The sequence below is a fragment of the Notolepis coatsorum genome (genome assembly GCF_963971535.1).
Source record: "Notolepis coatsorum genome assembly, chromosome: 3".
Taxonomy (NCBI): domain Eukaryota; kingdom Metazoa; phylum Chordata; class Actinopteri; order Aulopiformes; family Paralepididae; genus Notolepis; species Notolepis coatsorum.
Window position 1 is genome coordinate 123,991,940 of NC_140167.1, and position 22,261 is coordinate 124,014,200.

The following is a 22,261-nucleotide window of genomic DNA, read 5'->3' on the forward strand; positions in this document are numbered from 1 at the left end:
AAGCCGACAGGAGTAGGAGGGGGGGGGGGGTAGAATCCGGCTGCCTCGTCCGGCCAAGGGTATCCCAGGTGAACCCACTGTAGTGCCGTTCAATGCGCCGGCGATCCTTGGACCACAGATGAAAGCAGGTGGACTCTTTGTGGGCCGGCTCTCTCCGGTCCACGGGGGAGAGACGTGAAGCGACCTCGTCTTGCAGAGCGTCTCCTCACCTTGCGTCCTCTCCAGGGGGGGGGGTTCCAACACACGGCAGTGTCGGGGGTCTTTATCCATGGAATAATCAAAGTATACAAAGCATAATCCGTGCCTGGGAAGGCGGGCTGTCGTCGGTAGAATAATCCGGTATACAGGTCCACTCGCTCGTCGGCTCTGGGGCTCCTCGGGTGCAGCTTCACATGGGGTCAACCACCCTGGGTAAGCAGCCAGTTCTCTGCCCGAAACGATGGGGTACTGACTACGGTAGTATTCTCACCGCACGAAGCACTATATATTAACAGACTATTATTAGCTTAATAGACTACGTCCAACTCGACGATATAGTGCCAAATATGACTATTCAAATATTAATATACACGATGTCTCAATACCGATGGTAGGCGAACTTGGCCTTACTCCCACACGTGGCGTCGCGGGGAGGCTTTACGTCTGTGACTCTATTGGAGGGTAAGAAACTGGACTGAAAAGGAAGTCCTACTTTAGTAGCGCAGTATATATACGCACTATGAACAAATAGTCCCATTAGTGGTGCGGTAGCCAGATTCCTACGCGGAACTAGGACTTGTTCGTACATGTGGAGCGGTACGTTTGAACTGGGTCTGAGGGGTATGGCAGCCTGGCACCAAGGTCTCGACCAATAGTAGAATGGAGACTATTATGGGATGTTCAGTAGGCTAGAATGGATATTCAATGCATATTGTACAAGGAATATACAAGGGATATCAGGGAATATTAGAGAATATACAAATACAATTAAATATATATATATAAATAAATATATATATTCGGTTTAATCTGGCCCTTCACAACATATGGCCTCGCGATTCCACGGCTGCACAGTGCCGACAATATATATAATATAATATACATACAAGGGGGAGGAGACTACATTGGGAGGGGCAGGGCCGGGGGAAGGGGAAGGGGCGGGGGGCTGGGCGAAATATCCCGTTTTTTAGAATCCCAATGTTGACAGCTATGACACACACACACACACACACACACACACACACACACACACACACACACACACACACACACACACACACACACACACACACACACACACACACACACACACACACACACACACACACACACACACACACACACACACACACACACACACACTTGTACAGAGTTGACTAACTAAAGTCACATAACATTTAACCAACAACAAAAGGAAGGGAAAGGCACGGCTGGTAACAGGAAGTGCCACATGGGTTTTAAAACAGGAGGGCTTCTGATTGGCCAACTGGTGATTTGCTTGATGGCTGGGATGACTGGCTGGTTTCCAATTAGTGTCCTGATGAAGGACAGGAACCTTATAATTATGGATTATATAATTATAAAATAATAATACAGTGAAAAGAGCAAAGCTAATTTCTAAATAATAATATTTTTTATTAGCTCGTTTTTGTTTATCCAGTTGCTATAGCAACATGGACACTGAGACAGCAGCAGGCATTTTCCTTCCCTGTTTTTTTTAATATCCAGAAGAGATCAAATCAGAGAACGGGAGAATACAGTTCAGACATAGATTACAACGAGAATACCCAGAGACTTTATATGCTGACCGCTCTAAAAACACTGGTGTTGTTACCAACTTGCTCTTCTACACTGAGCATGTCACTGCATGGCATACAGCCATATCAAAGCACTACAGCTTCATATCCAAGAAAGGGATCTGCAAGGGGAGACAACTTCAGATCTTTGAGGTCAGAGACAAGGACCAAGAGGCTCTTTTCTGTCAACTTTGACCAAAATGGTACGGTCATGGTGCAAGGTACCGAAACTGCCCTTGGCTCCTTTGGACAGGACTTCCCCACTCTGGAGAAGGTGGCAGCATCTAGAAAGGACACAGGAAGCAGACAGCCTGGTCCACAGCACTGTCCACATATCCCCTATTCCTGGTCATAACAACCAGCACACAGACCACCACACCGTCAGCCTCCTGAGAGACAGACTGGCTCTACTAGAGGTGGAGCTCACTGAGCTGAGAGAACAGCAGCTCTCCACCAGCCCCACACCACACCCTGACCTCCAGCAGTGGAAGCACCAGCTGGAGTCTGCTACACAGGAGCTGAGGGAATAGATCTCCAGCCTGCAGAAGGACAACCAAGCCCTCACCACAGAACTTAGGGAAACAAAGGACAACATGAGGCGGGAAATAATGCAGGTGAGAAATGAGATGTCAAAGGAAATATCAGCCATCATGGTGAAGCTGATGTCTACCAGTACAGAACAGCCACTACCCCTCACCCCTCCCACCACGAACCCCCACCACCCAGCGAGGATGCAGCCCCCCATGCCCCCTCCTCCCCCAACCCACCCACCACCGAGCCCCCACCACCCAGCGAGGATGCAGCAGAGAGAGGCTCTCAAGCCCCCTGGGCCCCCTCCTCCCCCAGCATCTCACACCGTCAGCCCACCACCCTGAAAAAGGACACTGAGGTTGCTATCCTTATAGACTCAAATGGCAAGTTCATCCAAGAACAAAAACTTTTCCCCAACACAAGAGTGTCCAAAATCTGGTGCCCCACAATAGAGGATGCACTTCAAATCCTTGCGCACCCCGAGTTAGGCACACCAGGCCATATTCTCATCCACACTGGCACCAACAACCTGCGGGAGGAACAGGAAAAGGTTGGTAGTCTGGTCACCAGAGTAGCAGAGAAAGCAGATGTGACATTCCCAGACTCACGCATCACCATCTCCACCTTGCTACCCCGCAGAGACTTTCACCCCAAGACCATCAATAGGGTGAACGCTGACATGACCAGAGGATGTGCCTCACTCCCAAATGTACACGTTGCACATCATATATCCATAACGCCTGAGCACCTGTACGACCACTCCCACTTAAAAAAGCAGGCAGTCGGCATGTTTACAAAAACACTAAAGGATGTGGCACTGGGCCGTCAAAGCCTCGGTCTGTGAACAAGAGTCGACAGCATCCTAGCCCTCCCTGCGGTTATTGCCTGCGGCTGGGTCAAAAGCTGAATAACCTCAAAACCTCGCGCAATGGTTTTGACTTCAGCTGGCCCTAAGATCCCATCACCGACACCATTTTCGACAGAAAAGCAGCCAATTGAGCAATGTTATTAGTTGCTGCTAAATTCTGTACTGCGGTGGTATAAGCTTCATCAGCCCACTCAGCCACCTGCCGGGCCGACTCGCCCCTTGGCGTCGGCTTCCGGGCGGGATACCGCTCTACCATGTCAGGGCAAAGGACCGATGCCACCTGCTTCTCTAAGCACGGCACACCTGTCCTGAGCCCCGTCGTCAGACCATCTACCCGTGTAAAGGATAAATAAGCCTCAGCCAAACCACCAACATTAGACACTGTTTGACCTTCAGTAATGAAAGGGTTAAGCGGGGGGAAAACTGGACACAGTCCCCGCGAAACGGGAGCGGCGTCCCGAAGGCATTAGCATTAGCAGTAGCTGCGCGCGGCATGATAATTGGAAAAACATGTTGACCACATTCATCCAAATACACAGCCCCCCGCGCCATCACACCGCCCGGTCGTCTCACGGGACAACGAGCAGTAGTGAACATGCTAGTACCAAAACCTACCGGTGTCGGCCCTACCTGGCTACCCTACCGTGGCTCGACCGCAGACCGTCGCGCGAAGTCCGTCGGTCCACTGCCAATCGAGGACAAACCAGAATAGGGCCACCGTTCCGTCTGGACACGCCGAGGAGGGTCCGGGGGCTGGCGAACCTCCGGCGAAAGTCCAACATTGTTTAATTTCTCCTTTCGCTTCATAATAGCTTCCACTGGTTGAAATGCATATGAACAATCTTACGCTGGAAAAAGACGAAGAAGGGTGTGAGCGTGACCACTTCCTGTGTTTTGAAGGAACACACGGGAATAGGCGTGGTCACGTGCAAGTGACGTGCATGTGCATGTCAACTTTTTCACGTGCACAATAGGTGCATGGAGACGATATCTCATTATGGCAGAGCGAGACGCGATGTCAGTATATGAAATATAACTGAAGAGTTAAAATCCTGATAATTATTCAATACTTGATAGTTTTGATCAGGACTGAAGTTGATCAAAAGACTTAACCCAAAAAGCTGAAAAAAATATGAATCTGTACTATTTCTATAGCAGTTTTTGTAAGTGGACATTTTTGTCCTTAACTCATTCAGCGCCGTTCACGCATATTGTCCGCCAATCGAATAACGCCAACCACGTATATATACATTATTGAATCATTATTTCTTTTATTCGCTATTTCCATTCATAAACATACATGTGTTATCACTGGGGATTGGTCTGAGATTGCAAAAGTCCAATACCGCCGCCTAACGCCTTGCGGCCGATATTGCACTCCATTTGAAACGATGTGGCTTAGTGTCTGGGCCGAGCTGCGGCGTGCATGCAGGGTCTAAATACTCGGGCAAGACAAGCGGTTATAACGGGTGCATCGACGAGGGTCAACCCCCCCCGTTCATGTTCAACGCTGGATAACGTTGGAAACACGATCGCGATCAGTACTTGGAATGGCGATCAGATAATTGGATTATTCTTTTTGCAGTACATCATAGACAAGGTAAGGGCTATATGTTATCAATCTTGCGTTGATCCGATAATTCTTTCCCCGCGATCGGAGCGTGTGTCTGTGGTGTGTGTGTCATGCATCCATGATGAAACATAATACCTATACCATAATAATCTAGCGTTGATTTCAGATTGATTATTGATCCAGGATTTATAGTGAAATGCAGTAAAACGCTGTTTGGCGGAGTTTCCTGGGATTACACAGAATTACTCTGAAACTATACTCAAATTCACCACGGTATAAAACGGTAATGTATTGATGAAAAAATTATCTGTTTCTTGCATCTTGACCATAAGAAACTCAATGACAATCGACTATATCATTAGATTCATAGCTATACTATTTAATATAGTTTTAGCACTACAAACACAATCAAGGAAAGAGGGCAGGGTTTGAGGTGGGTCAATTCTTCTGTGGCTCCACTTGTCTTCAGCGGCTATGAGAAAATGTATTTGAAATTAATGAATGGTTATTTAAAGATTGCCCCCTAGCTTCCTCTGTGGTTCACATAGGTTATTTACCCTGAATGAGGTCTTCTAATATCGTTTTAATAAGGTAGAGGATTTTTATTTAATCTTTTTATTTCAAAGAGACAATAAATAAATAATAATAAAAAAACAAAACTAGTTTAGCATTTCAGCACAGGTTCCCCGACGTCACTAGCTTCAGTGAATTATTGTAGTGTGGGGCATTATGATATTGCAACATGCTCCTTCAGTGTTAGTCAATACGGCTCTTAAAAATAGGATTTCGGTAGTTATCAATCATATAATCCCTATGTAAAACGTCACTTTCCCCTCTCTGTAACAGGTACATGGAAAAAGGGAGACACTAGGGGTGTAACGGTACACGTATTCAGTGAGGTGAGCGTTGTGAACCAATTTAATAGTCTAGCCTTAACCAACAGAACGGAACTTGAATTGTGTGCGAAACGTGAAGATGCTACAGATAAAAAAATATAGAGTACATATTATAATATTATAATAATAATACAGCCACAGACCTTTTAGAAAGGAAAGCAAATGACAAGCCAGGGCTTGAGGATCCTCCCATGTCCTTCAGGTCTGCTGTTTGGGAAACAGGTTTAGCAATGGACAATGGCAAGTGGATAGGATGAAGACAGCGTGCTGCCATCGTTCAACTGAAATGGGAATATAACTGGTACTGTATGAGGAGAAAACTCCAGTGTTTTGCATTTCTTTCCCCCCCGCTGTACCGAAAACATACAGAGCAGTTACTTCAAAACAGACGAACCGTGACTTTTGTGTACCATTACACCCCTAGAGTTTAGGTTTAGTTTAGGTGCCTTAGGTTTAGTTCTATAACTTCTATTCAAAATGACGACAACACTTGAGACTAGAGGTCTATATGCTTAAGTTGTTGGTTACACACCAACGTTTCCCCTTGCTCATTCCCCTTATCTAGTCCAGCAGGGGGCGCTTGAACCAACGTTCCCTGACATGCTCCTTCACCTTATCTAGTCCAGCAGGGGGCGCTTGAACCAACGTTTCCCCTGACACGCTCATTCTCATTATGTAGTCCAGCAGGGCAATAGCATAAAACTGCAGTGCCGCTGCCCCATACATAGGAGGGGCCTGTGCTGTGCGTTGGGGGCATGTACTGTGCGTTGGGGGCCTGTACTGTGCGGTGCACTACTGCTCATGCGAGAAACAAAGTAAAGTAATTCTAATCTAGTCTAAGGGTTAAATTTAGGGCCTCATCCAGAAGAGGTTAAGCTTAGAGTAACAGTCAGGGCTGGTAATCCAATTGATATTCAGTTTAAGATAAAAATTCTAGTCTATACAATTGGTTGCATTGAATTCTTTATTTGGTTACTCCTAATCCAATTGATATTCAGTTTAAGACAAAAATATTTTGGACATTAGGTCCTATTTTCCGTATGCTACTTTATGTTTCTAGTGTCCTATATTATATGTTACTTTGTTTCTCGTATGCGCAGTAGTGCACCGCACAGTACAGGCCCCCAACGCACAGTACAGGCCCCTCCTATGTATGGGGCTGCAGCACTGCAGTTTTACCCTACTCCAGCAGGGGGCGATTGAACCAACATTTCCCCTGACATGCTCCTTCCCCTTATCTAGTCCAGCAGGGGGCGCTTGAACCAACGTTTCCCCTGACACGCTCCTTCCCATTATCTAGTCCAGCAGGGGGGCGCTTGAACCAACGTTTCCCCTGACACGCTCCTTCCCCTTATCTAGTCCAGCAGGGGGCGCTTGAACCAACGTTTCCCCTGACACGCTCCTTCCCATTATCTAGTCCAGCAGGGGGGCGCTTGAACCAACGTTTCCCCTGACACGCTCCTTCCCCTTATCTAGTCCACCACATGGAAATTGGAGAAAGGAGCCCGTATGCAACTTGACATTCAAAGTGGAGATGAGCCTTTTAAAATATTTTCACATACTGTATTAATGCTCTTAATTTTCGTATGCTCTAATCTTTTTAAATTTAGAATCATTCTCATTGGAAATATTTTACTTTAGAGTTGTGAAATAAGTCACGGACATTTTCTTTTACGTGTGTTTGCAGTGGATTTTGTGCTGAGTGATACAAAGGAAATGGAGGAGGATGAGGTGCAAGACCTGCCCCATCACAGAGCTGAGTAAGTCTCTTATACATCAGACACAGAGCTGAGTAAATATCTTATACATCAGACACAGAGCTGAGTAAATATCTTATCAGACACAGAGCTGAGTAAGTCTCTTATCAGACACAGAGCTGAGTAAATATCTTATCAGACACAGAGCTGAGTAAGTCTCTTATACATCAGACACAGAGCTGAGTAAGTCTCTTATACCTCAGTCACAGAGCTGTGATTTGTGGGGTCATGCCTTGTGGGGAATAAACAGGGGCTAGTTGTGTTTCCTCACAATCTAAAAAACAAACAGACATGTAAGTAAGTCAGTAAGTCATGTTGAAGACTATTGAGTTCCAGGAATAGTAATTACTTCTTACCTGGAGATTCATAAGCCGAATATTAAATGTCCAAGTAGGGAAGTTTCCTGCCACTGAATGGGGAAAGACAATAGAGGAAGAGGCACTTTCGAAGTCACATTAAACACATCTTTTATTTTTACATTTGCTTTCATTCTATTTCAGTTCAGATATCTGAAGAAAGATCACAAATATAATTCAGATTTCTGTACCAGGTTCACTAATGTAATTCATTCTAGAAAATCGCAAAACCGATCCTTGATTAGTATTGAGAGGTGTGTTGGCTTTGCAATTATGGACCAATAACTTTGCATTTTGGCTGGGAAAAACTGAGTACTTTCATAACATCTTGTCTTTCATAACTTGCATTCCCCTGCAGAATGAAAGTGGTGCCAAAATTCTGGAACAAGTCCTTTCTCAATGCCCAGAGGAAGATGAGAGACAAGCTTCACGCTATCAACCCGACTATGTTGAAGGAGCAGGAGCTGTGGCACGTCTCATTCAAGTAAGGATTATAGTGTGTCTGAATTATGGAGGCCAAGGGGATCTGATCCACTGAATGATCCTTGAGCCCCCCTGAAATAAACAATAATCTTTAGTCTATCTATAGTACTGGGTCAATCCTTGCATCCTCAATGAGGGCAAAGGTTTAGGGATGTTGCTAAGCCATATTCTGTAGTTTATTGAACATTCTTGGTGGAAAATCCAATATACAACATTTTGTAAAGTGTGTGGAGGGGATAGCTTTGCAGGGCTCTACCGTGATTCTTCCAGTCATAGATAAGACCTTAATGAATCCCCAGGAGGAAACTGGTTCATTGTCAGGATCAACAATAATAACAACAAGCACTCAAACAGCAGAGCAGCAACAATCCAACAGCTAGGTGTATTACAAACATCAAGATAAGCCCAAAGGAGCAATACGAATAATCAACAAGGACACACAGTGTCACCTGGTGTACTCTCAGTCCAGGCCTGTATTCCCAAATGAGACGGCTCTGTACAAGACTGGTAACGAGAGTACAGGCACAGAAACATTTAATCCCTCTGGATTCATCAAGGATTCTGCTGCTGTCTCCAATTTCTTATTTAATAAATCTTTTTTTAAGGAATGGGGAAAAAAGTAACAATCCTGAAACATAAGAGTGGTTTTTAAATGGGCTTCTTCATGTACCCTTGGTCATGATTCAAAGTCGAAGTGTGATGTAAATGTTCAATTCAAGTAAAAAAAAAATTTGTCACATCAGCGATATCCCTCTTATGAATCTTATCTGATTTTGCCTAAGCAGCCCATGGTGTTCCTTATCCTCCCTCTCCTCCCCCTCTCAGCAGCCCTCGGCGTTCCTTATCCTCCCTCTCCTCCTCCTCTCAGCAGCCCTCGGCGTTCATTATCCTCCCTCTCCTCCTCCTCTCAGCAGCCCATGGTGTACTGTTCCTTATCCTCCCTCTCAGCAGCCCATGGTGTTCCTTATCCTCCCTCTCAGCAGCCCATGGTGTTCCTTATCCTCCTCCTCCTCCTCCTCCTCCTCTCATCAGCCCACAGTGTTCCTTATCCTCCCTCTCCTCCTCCTCCTCCTCCTCCTCCTCCTCCTCCTCTTCTCATCAGCCCACAGTGTTCCTTATCCTCCCTCTCCTCCTCCTCTCATCAGCCCACAGTGTTCCTCCTCCTCCTCCTCCTCCTCCTCCTCCTCCTCCTCCTCCTCCTCCTCCTCCTCCTCCTCCTCCTCCTCTCATCAGCCAACAGTGTTCCTTATCCTCCCTCTCCTCCTCCTCTCAGCAGCCCACAGTGTTCCTTATCCTCCCTCTCCTTCTCCTCCTCTCAGAAGCCCTCGGCGTTCCTTATCCTCCCTCTCCTCCTCCTCACAGCAGCCCACAGTGTTTCTTATCCTCCTCCTCCTCCTCCTCCTCCTCCTCCTCCTTCTCCTCCTCCTCCTCCTCCTCCTCCTCCTCCTCACAGCAGCCCACAGTGTTTCTTATCCTCCTCCTCCTCCTCCTCCTCCTCCTCCTCCTCCTCCTCCTCCTCCTCCTCCTCCTCCTCACAGCAGCCCACAGTGTTTCTTATCCTCCTCCTCCTCCTCCTCCTCCTCCTCCTCCTCCTCCTCCTCCTCCTCCTCCTCCTCCTCCTCCTCTCAGCAGCCCACAGTGTTCCTTATCCTCCCTCCCTCTCCTCCTCCTCACAGCAGCCCACAGTGTTCCTTATCCTCCCTCTCCTCCTCCTCCTCACAGCAGCCCACAGTGTTCCTTATCCTCCCTCTCCTCCTCCTCCTCCTCCTCACAGCAGCCCACAGTGTTCCTTATCCTCCTCCTCCTCCTCCTCCTCCTCCTCCTCCTCCTCCTCCTCCTCCTCCTCCTCTCAGCAGCCCACAGTGTTCCTTATCCTCCCTCCCTCTCCTCCTCCTCACAGCAGCCCACAGTGTTCCTTATCCTCCCTCTCCTCCTCCTCCTCACAGCAGCCCACAGTGTTCCTTATCCTCCCTCTCCTCCTCCTCTCATCAGCCCACAGTGTTCCTTATCCTCCCTCTCCTCCTCCTCACAGCAGCCCACAGTGTTCCTTATCCTCCCTCTCCTCCCCCTCTCAGAAGCCCACAGTGTTCCTTATCCTCCCTCTCCTCCTCCTCTCAGCAGCCCACAGTGTTCCTTATCCTCCCTCTCCTTCTCCTCCTCTCAACCGCCCACCGTGTTCCTTATCTTCCCTCCTCTCCTCCTCTCAACCGCCCACAGTGTTCCTTATCTTCCCTCCTCTCCTTCTCTCATCCCATCATCTCCCCTTCCTTTCATTGGAATCAGAAAAAAACATTACTGGCCAAATAATACAAACGTTCAGGAATCTGTCTTGGTGATGATGTGATCATGTAGAGACATCATCAACAGTATTGTTTGACTCATGTTTAGAGAATGTTTGCATCTACAGTATGACTCTTGTTATGTATTGTTGTCCTTGTTATCCTATGTTGGCTAATGTTCATGTTGTCAAGCTGAAACGTCTATATATGCATTCTGTGCGATGGCCGTGGTTTATCGTGTTCCATGTACCCCTGCAGGAAGCTGCGTCTGATAGACGTAGAGGAGTTCCATGCCAGAGAGGAGTCCATGGAGCTTAGTGTATTCACTAAGATCACCAACACACACGTTGAGAGAGCCAAGGACACCCTCTTCAAAAAGTAGGCAGATCATTCCAATGTGTTATTTATGTTGAAAAAATCCATCAAACAAGCTGCATTTAAAGTGTAATGATCTCACCACTTAGGCATATTGTTCCACTTGTTTCAAGAAAAACTTAAAGGGGCGGCTAGGTGGTGCAGTGGGCAAGGCGCTCACCACCAATGCAGGAGACGCTGGGTTCGAGCCCAGCTCTCCGCATTGCTATCAGCTTGGCTGGTCGTTCATACTAATACAATTGGCAGTATTAGGGGGTGGGAAGCTGATGGGTGGGGATCGGACGTGGTGGACAGCGACTCCTACAGGTCGGTTGGTGCGCCTGCGCAGCAGAATCAGGAAGCGACGGGGGCGGCATGCCCTCCAAACGCAGACCCCCGACGCTGAGAGATCGCGCTGTGCAGGTGAAAAGATGCGACTGCTGCTTCCTCGAGTATCGGAGGGGACACGTGATGTAAGGCTTAGTCCACATTGCAGCCGGCTTGTGGGAGGCATGGCCTAACAACGTTCGAGACAGGGGAGGGTAGAATGGACCTATCTCAAACCCTGCCCTCTTTTCTTGATCCTCCAATCACAGCTGTCGCTTACCTCGGACTTCCTCGTACAAACAAAGTTTGTCCGAGGTAAGCGACAGCTGTGATTGGAGGATCAAGAAAAGGGGCAGGGTTTGAGATAGGTCTATTGGACGATACGAAATTGGGATGGGAGAAAAATTGAAAATGGGAGAAAAAGTAGATACAAAAAAAAGAAAAACTTAAAGGGGCACTTTGCCCGAAAAAGACAACGCTGATTTATTTAGCACTTTAATTTACTGTAGTTTGACAGTTATTGAGAGTAAATGAGTTTGAATAATGTGGCCACCAGCGATGTCATCGGGGACATTGAATCCTTGTGTCATCTTAATTACAGCTCAATTAAATGATAATGTATACAGCAGTTCCTATAAGACAATGTATTGCTGTTTTTTCATCTACACCATTTCTGATGTAGTGCTGTAATTAACACAACCCAACACAAGGATTCAATGTCCCCGATGACATCACTAGTGGCCATATTCAAACATTTACTCAATAACTTGAGTGTGCGAGATCATGTGCAAAATCAATCAGCATTGCTTTTTTGGGGCGAAGTTCCCCTTCAAAGACTGAACACAGGATTAAATGACTTTTGAGACTTTTCTGCAGTGTGAATGTGTAAGCCTCAGTTGTAGAAGCCCCTTCTCCGTTGCTCTCCAACTCTTCTGTGGCGCAGATGGCTCCCAGAGGTGAAGAACATCTACGATCAGGGGATCAAGCGCAAGCTAGTGCCCAGCAAGGTGGCCAAGCTCCAGTCCTTCTACAACTGTGTGGCCGCCCTGATGACCTCCCAGCTGCAGAGCCTGGCACTTGACTCCATGCGGGATCTCACAGACCTCATCTCACAAAACCCGGTAGGAGAAAGCTCAGTGCGGTGTTTCTCCTAGAATTATTACTTGGCAGGCTGGAAAGGCCTCTGACACAGCAGTAATTGGCTGTTGCCCACCAGGGACCTGGCTTCTTTTTTTTCCCTTCTCTTTTTCAATGGAAAGGACTTGCTCTTGTGTGTTCCTACCAGCGCTGGGAACAAAGCATGTTTTTTACACAAAATGTGTAAAGAGTGGCCACGCTTCAACGGGTTGTACAAGTCTCAAAGCTATGACAAAGCACATCCTGTGAGCAGAACCATAATCTTATTTTTTTCTTTTCGTCAAGATCTAGAAAAGTTTTAATCTCATTTTTGATATTCACCCAAAATGTCTGCACTTTTGGACAATCCCAGAAAATATGTGTATGATCTCCGATCATTCCACATCCTCTCCAACATAGTGGTGAGAACCCACCAGCAAATCCGGAGAGAACTTGAGGAGTCCTAAAGTACCTGACCTTGACTTTCCAGTCAAACTCCTTCCACATAGGGCTATTTGTGATTTTATGATTGCTTGAATGGCTGTCCTCCCATAGTAGAACCATAATCAATGTTATTAATTACACCTGTGTCAGTCTGGCTCACATGATGTAGCTACTAATAATTACACCTGTGTCAGCTTCTGCCTCTTGTCAAGTGGTTAGTATTTTTTGAGTCAGCCAGCCAGTAGCGGTGCAGCACTCTAATAAGGGATCCGACTGGAAACAAATGCCACACACATTTGGGAGGCCACAGGGGGTCTAGGTTCAGTGTTACAGGGACACTGGACCCTATTGGCCCCTCCCCAGAACCGCCAATGGTTTTATGACCCTGAGACACTACTGTTCATTGTACCAAGAGCCAATGGAATTCTTTGAGAAAGTGTTTGGACTATGTGACACTAAAACTTGAAGCCTGGGGAAACTCTGTAGTTGGGAATTCATGTAAGTTGAGACAGAACACAATTTGAAATCTTTGAGGCAGTGCAAATGCACACAAAGTGGATTTGCTGGAGGTGATTGGAGTGAGAGGGACACAGCTTTGCTTTAGGTGGCGCTAACTGAGGCAAATTGATACACGTTCAACTTTGAATTGATCAATGAATTAATAGGAGTAGTTTACATTTATAAACGGTCCAGTTCATGTACAAGTCAACTAGGGGTGTGACAATTTGATAGAGATTTTGATTTTGAGGTCATAGTTCCTTCAATAAAATTGTTTGATTCTATACCAAAGATTATAAACATGATGCATTTGTATATCTTCACCCGACCACCAGAATCATCTCACAATCCCCCCTTGAGGGTCCCGACTCCCAGGTTGAGAAACATCTGGTTTAGGGAAAAATTTGAGACCTACTGTATTGGGAGGAAAGGAGTACAGTATATACAATACAATTTAAAAGGTCAATACACTGTGTTGAACGTACAGTACATTACATCACTTGATGCCCTGAAGCCGGAACCCTGAACCCGGTGTTGGTTAGTGGAACTCACTCTGTCTGTACTGATGTGACAGATTCTAATTTTGCTTTGACATCACACCATTATATTATCATTATTTGCATACGTCAACAGAAATGTGTGATATATCTCATGATATCTGAATTAATTCCCAATGATTATCGTGATATGAATTTCTTTCATATTGCCCAGCCCTAAGTAGAGACATGATGTATGGGTGTTTCCCCACCCCAGCTGTCGGTGCGGGCCTATGAGCACCCGGGCTTTGTGCTGTGTCTGATCCTGGTGGACAAGGAGATCAAGTTTGAGCCTGACTTCAAGGACTTTGAGGACATCCTGCTCAACGTCTATGACTTGATGCTCAGGTCCATCAGCCTGGTACCCCGGATAGAGACCATGCTCAGCCATCTGGAATGGGTAGGGACCAGAGGACACTGTGTGTGTGCATATACAAATCGGGGATGCAGCCTTTGCGAATTATGCACCAAACCCTACCTACAGTATAGACATTAGGGAGGCTAGACCACTAAATATTTTCAAAAGTATAAGCTAAAAACTTACCTCTTCACCTTAGCCCTTTAATACACTCTGCTGCTTGGACTCATTGCATCCAGACTGTGATTGTTGTACTGTAGATGAGAACTATTTTATTGCACTGCTTTTATTCTACGTCTATCAGACGCAGCTTCCTGCAGGGGTACATGGAACACACTTCATGCATTGCTTTTATTTAGTCTGAAACCTGCTAATGGTCTTTTATAGATTGTAATGTCAGGAATCTATTAAAAACAATAAGTGTGTAAAGGTGAAAGTGCGCTTTTCATGTTGCCAGAAATCTATAAATATTTTTTAATATATTTCAATGACAAAAATCAAAATCTAAAGAATTCTGAAGTTTTTTATGTAAATTCTCTGCTCATTTTATGCCTGTCTATAATTATGCTAATGTTATGCTATTGTATGTCTACATTACTGCTGTGAAGCACGTTGGGCTGCAATTCCTCTGAAAGGTGCTATACAAATAAAGTGTATTAGAAGAAGAAGAAGAAGAAGAAGAAGAAGAAGAAGAAGAAGAAGAAGAAGAAGAAGAAGAAGAAGAAGAAGAAGAAGAAGAAGAAGAAGAAGAAGAAGAAGAAGAAGAAGAAGAAGAAGAAGAAGAAGAAGAAGAAGAAGAAGAAGAAGAAGAAGAAGAAGAAGAAGAAGAAGAAGAAGAAGAAGAAGAAGAAGAAATATAATAATACATGCATCCACACATAACTGAGAGCATTCAGTAATGGGTATATGAAAGCCAATTACATTTACAGCTGGGGAGATTGAAATGCTTTGGACTGATTTTTTATTAAATCTTCAATGAACAGCAGGGATTATTGATTATTATGATTTAATTAAGAGTGCAAGTATTGTTAGAAATTAATGCTGATTGTGCTTATCAGTTAAAATAGCAGTATTAACAGTGAACATTCCTGCAGTTCTGTCACAATTCAAGCACTCAAGAATACATTAATGATTAATAATACATTAACTAATGATTAATAATGTGTCTTGTGTTTTTATATTGGGTTCTGAGGCTGAATGGGAGAGTGTAATAAACATAGTTCTGTATTTGGGGGAAGCACACGGAAAGGACGTAGGCGCCTCTCGCCTCAACACAAGATGATTGAAAATTTACAATAGTAATTCTACCCTGCGTGTCCTCTCCTCCCCCAGCCGGGCAGTCAGTCAGGGAGCACTCTGAAGCCCATCATCCTGCCGGAGATCCTGGAGGCCCAGCGGGAAGAGGTGCGCAAGACGATCTGGGCCGAGAGCATCGGGCCCACGGAGCACGTGCGCCTATACGACAAGTACGCCGCTCTGGTGTCCAAACAGGCGGAGGAGGAAGTGGAGCAGTTCCTGCTTGAGCAGCACTCCTTCCAAGAGATTCTGGCGGAGGTGACCCGCTACCAGGAACTGGCCAACCAGATCCAGTCCACCTGCAAAGTAGGTGCTCATTAGCAAACTACACGGGTGGGGAATCTCACAATTCAATTATGATTATTAGGGCTATGATTGGATAATCAAACTATTCTCGATGCATCATGATGTTTTGATTCGGTCCCATTCGACACAATTATTTACATCAGTTCACTGCATAATACCATAATACCAGGGCCCTCATTCATCAATAGTGTGCGTAGAACATTTCTATTTCCACACGTAAGCACGGAATGTAGAACTAGTGTACGCACAGGGAAGTCGGGATTCATCACACGGTGCGTACGCAGGCTCTACGCCCCTCCGTGTTGATGAATACCACTTTGTTCTACCGTCAATGCTCGTGCATGATTATCCATATATGGTCATGAAAATGAGGAAACACCCCCCATGGGATGTGAAATAATGGACTGACCCGAGCGGGACTCTGAGAAACTCCACGAAGATTGTTCACTGCTGTCGAACCAAGAAGACACTATCGCGTATTATGGGATAAATAAAAGGCGGACTCGTAAACGGTGATGTCAGATATCAACGGCTCCCTAAGACCATTGCTGCAATTCTGCCTGGACAGCTCAAAATACTAATAAAGACCGTTCGTTGACCACTGTTTGGCGTTGGTTGTGTGTCATTATAACCGTGCTGTAATATGAATGCCTTTATTAGTTGTGTTCGATTGGCTATATGATTTTTAGAGGCATCTATTTTGTTGTCGGCTAATAAAGACCGCGCTGGAATATGACTGCCTTTTCCCGTGTTGTTTGATTAATACCCAGGGCCAGGGATTAAAGTTCTCCTCAATTTTATTCCAAATCGCGATGGATCTCCCGTCAATTTTCTACCTGCTGCATATGATTTCTAGAGGCATACTACAATCTATTTTGATGTCAGTATTGGGTAGCCTATATAAACAATAATAGAGATCATATACAAGAACAATGAATCTCACTGCATGTATGATGTAGCCTGCCTTTCAATACATGAACTTGAATTCCATCATGTTTGTGTGCGGGACTCACAAGGCTGTTGTCACAATGGGTGGTACCGGTACAGTAATAATTACAGTCCACACAATATCACGATCCATGCCATAGCCTATGTTCTATTAGGACATGATCTGTGATGACAAATGTTCTAGAATGTTTGAAGATATCATACTCTGACAGCATGCCTATGATCAACAAAAACGCGAACTTGAATCCCATCATATACATAGTCTGTCCACTATGGTGTCATTGCAATGCGTTTTCTATTCTTTCTTATACAGTAAAAAGGGGGAAGAACACTATATTCATATGACTTGTATTCTGCTTACAGCTTCGAAATTCCACTTGTTTCGTTTAACGTAAAGCCTTTTAAATATAATCAAGACGTTCCCGTGTTTCTGCGGTCTGTGCAAAATAATAACGAGTTGAGCTTTATGATTTATGATGAATTGAAAATGGGGGACCCTGATGTAAACAAGACGAAAGTTGGTCTGCATCCCCAATTAACAATTGTATGTACTGAGCTGTACTGTACTGTACCCATTCTGCAATCTGTTAATAAACTTTCCAATCAATCAATCAATCAAGCTACGCGGAGCGCAGGCAGTCAGTAGCCTACACCCCGTATATTCCGATAACGCTATATAAACCATGCTGCATTCATTCTGAGAGAAAGATCTATTATTCCAAATGCTATTTATAGGGTTTTGACCATAATTACACTACTGTTGCTATTTTACAATGAACTATAATGAACTACGGTTCGTACAGAACATGCCAGTGTTATTATGCACAGAAGCTCATTTCCTTGTTGTAATAATATATTCTACCACTGGGCGCCAGGTACGCCTGGTCTGACCTGTGCGTAGATGTAAGCACGGAGTCAAGTTCAAATCGAAATTGATGAATCCCACTCTTTGCTTAGAAATGATCGTACGCACAGGGTAAGCACAGATCTGTGCGTAGAACACGTTGATGAATGAGGGCCCAGGACTGTACCGATAACAATGGATATTGATTCAGTTCTGAACTCTCAATTATCAGCCAATACCAAGTACCGATCTGATCCATTCATTTTATTGAACAGTAATTAGGCTTAGACTATTAGTTTAGGATCACTGGACAAAAGTAATTCAGATATAATCTATTTTTCACCAACAGAGATAATCTACTGTAACATCTTTCTGTCTGTGCAAAAAATTATCGAGTTGCTTTTCTTTGACTTTGGACATGCCACACACAATCATATAGGATTTAAGTGCACTGTTTTAAGTATTGGGGAAATGTTCTTATCATACCATATCAGTATCTGTGCGTCCCTAATTGACCTATCTCAAACCCTGCTCTCTTTTCTTGATCCTCCAATCACAACTGTTGCTTCCCTCGGACAAACTTTGTTTTCAAGCAAAGAGGGTCGGGGCTTGAAGATTTGCATGCATGTTATCCATATCAATGGGAGAAAAAAAATCATTGTAGTAAAGTTTACCATCAACCACATATATTTAAATGCTGGACCTTAGGTGGTGCATTTTGGGATGTTTGAGGTGCACTCCCAGGAGCTGACCCTCTCGCTGGTCAGGAGCGTTCAGGGACTGCAGCAGAAACTTGTCACGTGTATGCTGGAGGACCACCAGAAAATCAACCAAACGTGAGTTGGTTCTCTTGTTTCTGTATCCTCACTGTCCCTGGTGCAGAGCTGGCTCTGACTAAGGAAATCCTTTGTTTACTAATAGAATAGCTGCAGAATTATATTGACCTAACTGAATAATTGGCACATCTGTAAAATCAGGTACCCCACATTACTGTCCTTCCGCAAATATATGCAAATTATGCAGAAGGATCTCTTTAAATCTACTGCCAATAAAGCATATTTTGAATATTTTGTGATGCCAGAGAGATGATTTATATAATATTTTATCCAGCGTTTAACAAACAAACGACCAATTACTTCCATGGCACTTACTAATTGGCCCCATCCTGAGAATCATGGATCTATCTCTGTGTGTTCATTAATTTGTTAGTTAGTGTAGTTAGTTAGTTCGTCACGCTGTAACATTGGCTTTGTGCCACTAGGGGGCAGTCTGGCTCTGCAGGGTGAAGTTTTAGGTTCTATCAGCTTTCTCTCCCCAAATCCTAACCTTAACCATTAGTGTGTATGGGGAGATAACTAACCCTGGACCACACCAGGATTTACAGTCACTGTAGAACATGGTGTCAGCCAATCAGCTTCTAGGATGGACACAATCTGCAAAGCTAATGCTAACCGTTACATGCATGTGAATGGAAAATGTTAAAAAGATCAGCACCACACTCTGAGAGGTATAGTTAAATAAAAACACTGATGGGGTGGTCTAACCTATTTTTTTAAAGCTGTGTTTTAAAATGCTTATTCAAGTTTTGTAATCATTCAGATTTGGCTGAGTGGTTAATACTTTTTATGTGGTGTGACAAACTCAGAACACGTATTTATGATTTCTTTATCCAGAGTTGAATGCACTGACCCAGGGGGGGACTACATCACTGCTGGGGGGCACCATGTTCACCAAGTTAAGCCAAGTTATCATCAGGACTCACAGGGATGAATATATCACATACATACTGTATAACTGCTCAAGTCTGCAGGATAAACTTTACATTCAGCCTGTACCAAACTTGGTTCAGACCTCAGTTGGCCTCACTTTATACAGGATCAAAACAAAACAACTGAATAGAGCAGAGGGAACAGAGCACTTGCTCCTCCTTTCCAAACAGCTAGCTAACGTAAGGTTATGTATATAACCAAGTTCTATGAATACTGGTGACGCTCAGCGTCATTCTGCACTAACCTCACTTCGTGCCTAGCACTGAATAAAAAAACTCCACAATGTACCTTTACATACCGACATCCGTCTGGCCACACCCCTATCCGCTTACCTTCATAAGCAGGTGTGTGGTCACCTACTCGCCTCCTTCCCAAACTTTCACCACAAGGCGAGATCAAGGGCCACAGTGGCGTCCTGACGCTGAGCGTCACCAGTATTCATAGAACTTGGTTATATACATAACCTTACGTTCTATTTCATTCTGGCTTCCGCTCAGCGTCATTCTGCACAAGAGCTGAGCGGAAGCCAGAAGCTCGACAAATGTACCCCGCTGAGGCCCCCCACAACCATCAGACCGGAGAGGACCGAGCCCCCCGACCCTCCCTAATGGAGGGATACCCTCCCTATTGGAGGACGGGAGGGAGACGTATCCGACCGTGCGAAGAGGAACTCAAGCAACTCAACGCACAGGGTGAGCAGACCGTGGCTTGACCCCACGACTACGCACACGCACAACCCGCATGCCACCAGGGAACGAACGGAATGAACAACCCTCGTTACTGCCCCCAAAATCACGGAGTCAAGAGCAACTAAACCCCGTGGCAAGGCCGTAGCAGCGGAGCGTGAAGGAAGACCCAGACCCCCTGAAGGGACTGGACCCCCTGCAAAAAAGGGGGCCCGGAGAGGTCAATGACGCCAGGCATCAAGACCTCACCAGGCGGTCACTCAGTGACACCGCCCCCCACATCGCCAGCGTATTCGGACAGGGCCCCTCCAAGAGCGGGCTCTTCCCCCCATTAGTACGCCGCCTGGCACACTGACCCTGCAACACAGGCAGTCAGCATGGCCGTAACTTTGAAGCACTCAAAAGGTTAACCATAACGGAAGCAGGCAGCGCACCGGGGAAACCAGGCAGCAGGCTGTAGACCCGAGCCTGGAGCACTGCGGACGAGACAGGCGCCAAAGGGGTCAACTGAAAACAGCCCCCCGGCGGAAGGGGCGTATGCTGGTATTGTTGCGCACCATGACAAAGCCTCCATCAAAAAAAAAACACCCAGAGGGGTCGAGGCAGAGAAGGCTGACACGATTGGCAGACGTCATGAACGTGCAGGGGCACACTCAACCGGGTAACCCGGGAGTTGACTCTGCTCCAACACACCAGGGAATCAACCACCCTCTCGGTACCACAGATGGTGGTTGTTCCTATAACCCCTCAAGAAAAAACTCCAAAACGCACCTGCGGGTATACACCAGCTATACCGCAGTACAAGTGTTTCAGTTTCCAAAAAGGGTTATCCCAGGCCTACGGTTTCAACGAAACATTACTTCGGACCGGGCCCGGCGGCTCGGGAAGCACACAGGGTTACCAGAGGAGGTCCAGAAGACCACTCCAACAGCCCCCTCTTCGCCATGCGTGAGAGAGGAGCGAAAGAAAGGAGAACCAGCCCCTTATGATAGTGCCAGGTACAACGTGTACCCAACAAAGGGTCTCCATAACGCCTAACCCTGTGACACCCGGGCCGACCTGGCATTTTCCCCCCGAAAAAAGCACAAGTCCCTCAGGGTACCAGAACAGCAGATCTGCGTCCCCGGCGGACAACGGGTTAACTGACCTGGACCAGTGCGACCAGAACCAGTCCCGTGCCCTAACCACGCCGACATGCCCACTCCAGGAGAGGGGGTAGGTATGCGTGTCGATCTAAAACATGAAAAGAGGGCGCCACCCAGACGGTCCCATTTGTGCCGCGCTCAGTGGCCCACCCCAAGGGCGTGAGACCCCTCTACCTATGTTCTGATCTATTCCGTTAACATCCCCCAGATATGAACGGGAATCCGTCGAGACCCAGTAACAGGCTCTCGGAAGAGGAAAAAATCCCCCATCCCAGTTGCCCTATAAAAAACGCTGTTTTAATAACGAGCAACCAAGGCGTACTAGCCCCCTGCATGATTCTTTTTTTTTTTAAACTTTATTTTTTAGCGTTTATCGCTTTTCTGGTCAAGCATGACCGACACAAACAGGTTGAAATGGGATGTAGAGCAGGGGAAGACACTCTGAGAAAATACGGCGGGTCCGGGAATCGAACTTGTGTACCCCAGATCCGTGACGAGCACGGTTTTCCCCGACGCAGAAATAGAGCCGAGATATGCGGTGAGCTACGGGAGCTCCCCCCCTGCATGATTCTTAACAGAAACACCCCGAGCCAGCACTATGTATGCGTCGAGACCCAAACACATCAATGGATAGTCTAACCAGACACCAGACATTGGTCCTTCAAGTCGCCTGGGAGAACGACAAGAAGTTTGTCATGCTTCATATTCTTCACTATTTTTTTATTAAAAAAGAAACACGACTGACATGAATCCCACGTGACGCAGCCGAGGGTAAAAATCGTTTACATTCTTACATCCCGCCACCCTCACCACAGAGGAGAGACGGGACTCCTCAGAGAGACTTCCCACGTGAGCCATAGATTGAAAAGTCACGGTAACATTGAGTCACGTGACCAACAGACTCAAATTACACGTATATCGAGCGTAGTAGAGATTTTAAGCTCTGCCCCGACAACTTGACAACAACAGACCCTACATACGGGTCTAAAACTCACGGAAGCCGTCGTCCAATAGAAACGTGCCTAGTGACGTTTGCTATGATGGGGGAAACCCAAGACTCAACCGCCTGTGATAGGTGTGGAGTCTGGGAAACCCTCCCCCCCCCCCCCCCCCCCC

The 22,261-nt window shown here is 45.9% G+C and overlaps 1 protein-coding gene across 1 annotated transcript in view; it reads left to right on the forward strand.

Annotated features, from left to right (window-relative positions):
- LOC311225992 (dynein axonemal heavy chain 7-like) overlaps positions 1-22,261 on the forward strand; it is a gene marked incomplete at both ends in the record, with an annotated part of 810,419 nt that overhangs the window by 20,577 nt on the left and 767,581 nt on the right. Inside the window, 7 exon segments of the mRNA XM_084311374.1 lie at positions 7,331-7,403; positions 8,115-8,240; positions 10,777-10,896; positions 12,143-12,320; positions 14,011-14,193; positions 15,484-15,753; positions 18,254-18,381. Of these exon segments, the coding sequence (XP_084167500.1) occupies positions 7,331-7,403; positions 8,115-8,240; positions 10,777-10,896; positions 12,143-12,320; positions 14,011-14,193; positions 15,484-15,753; positions 18,254-18,381 (1,078 nt within the window).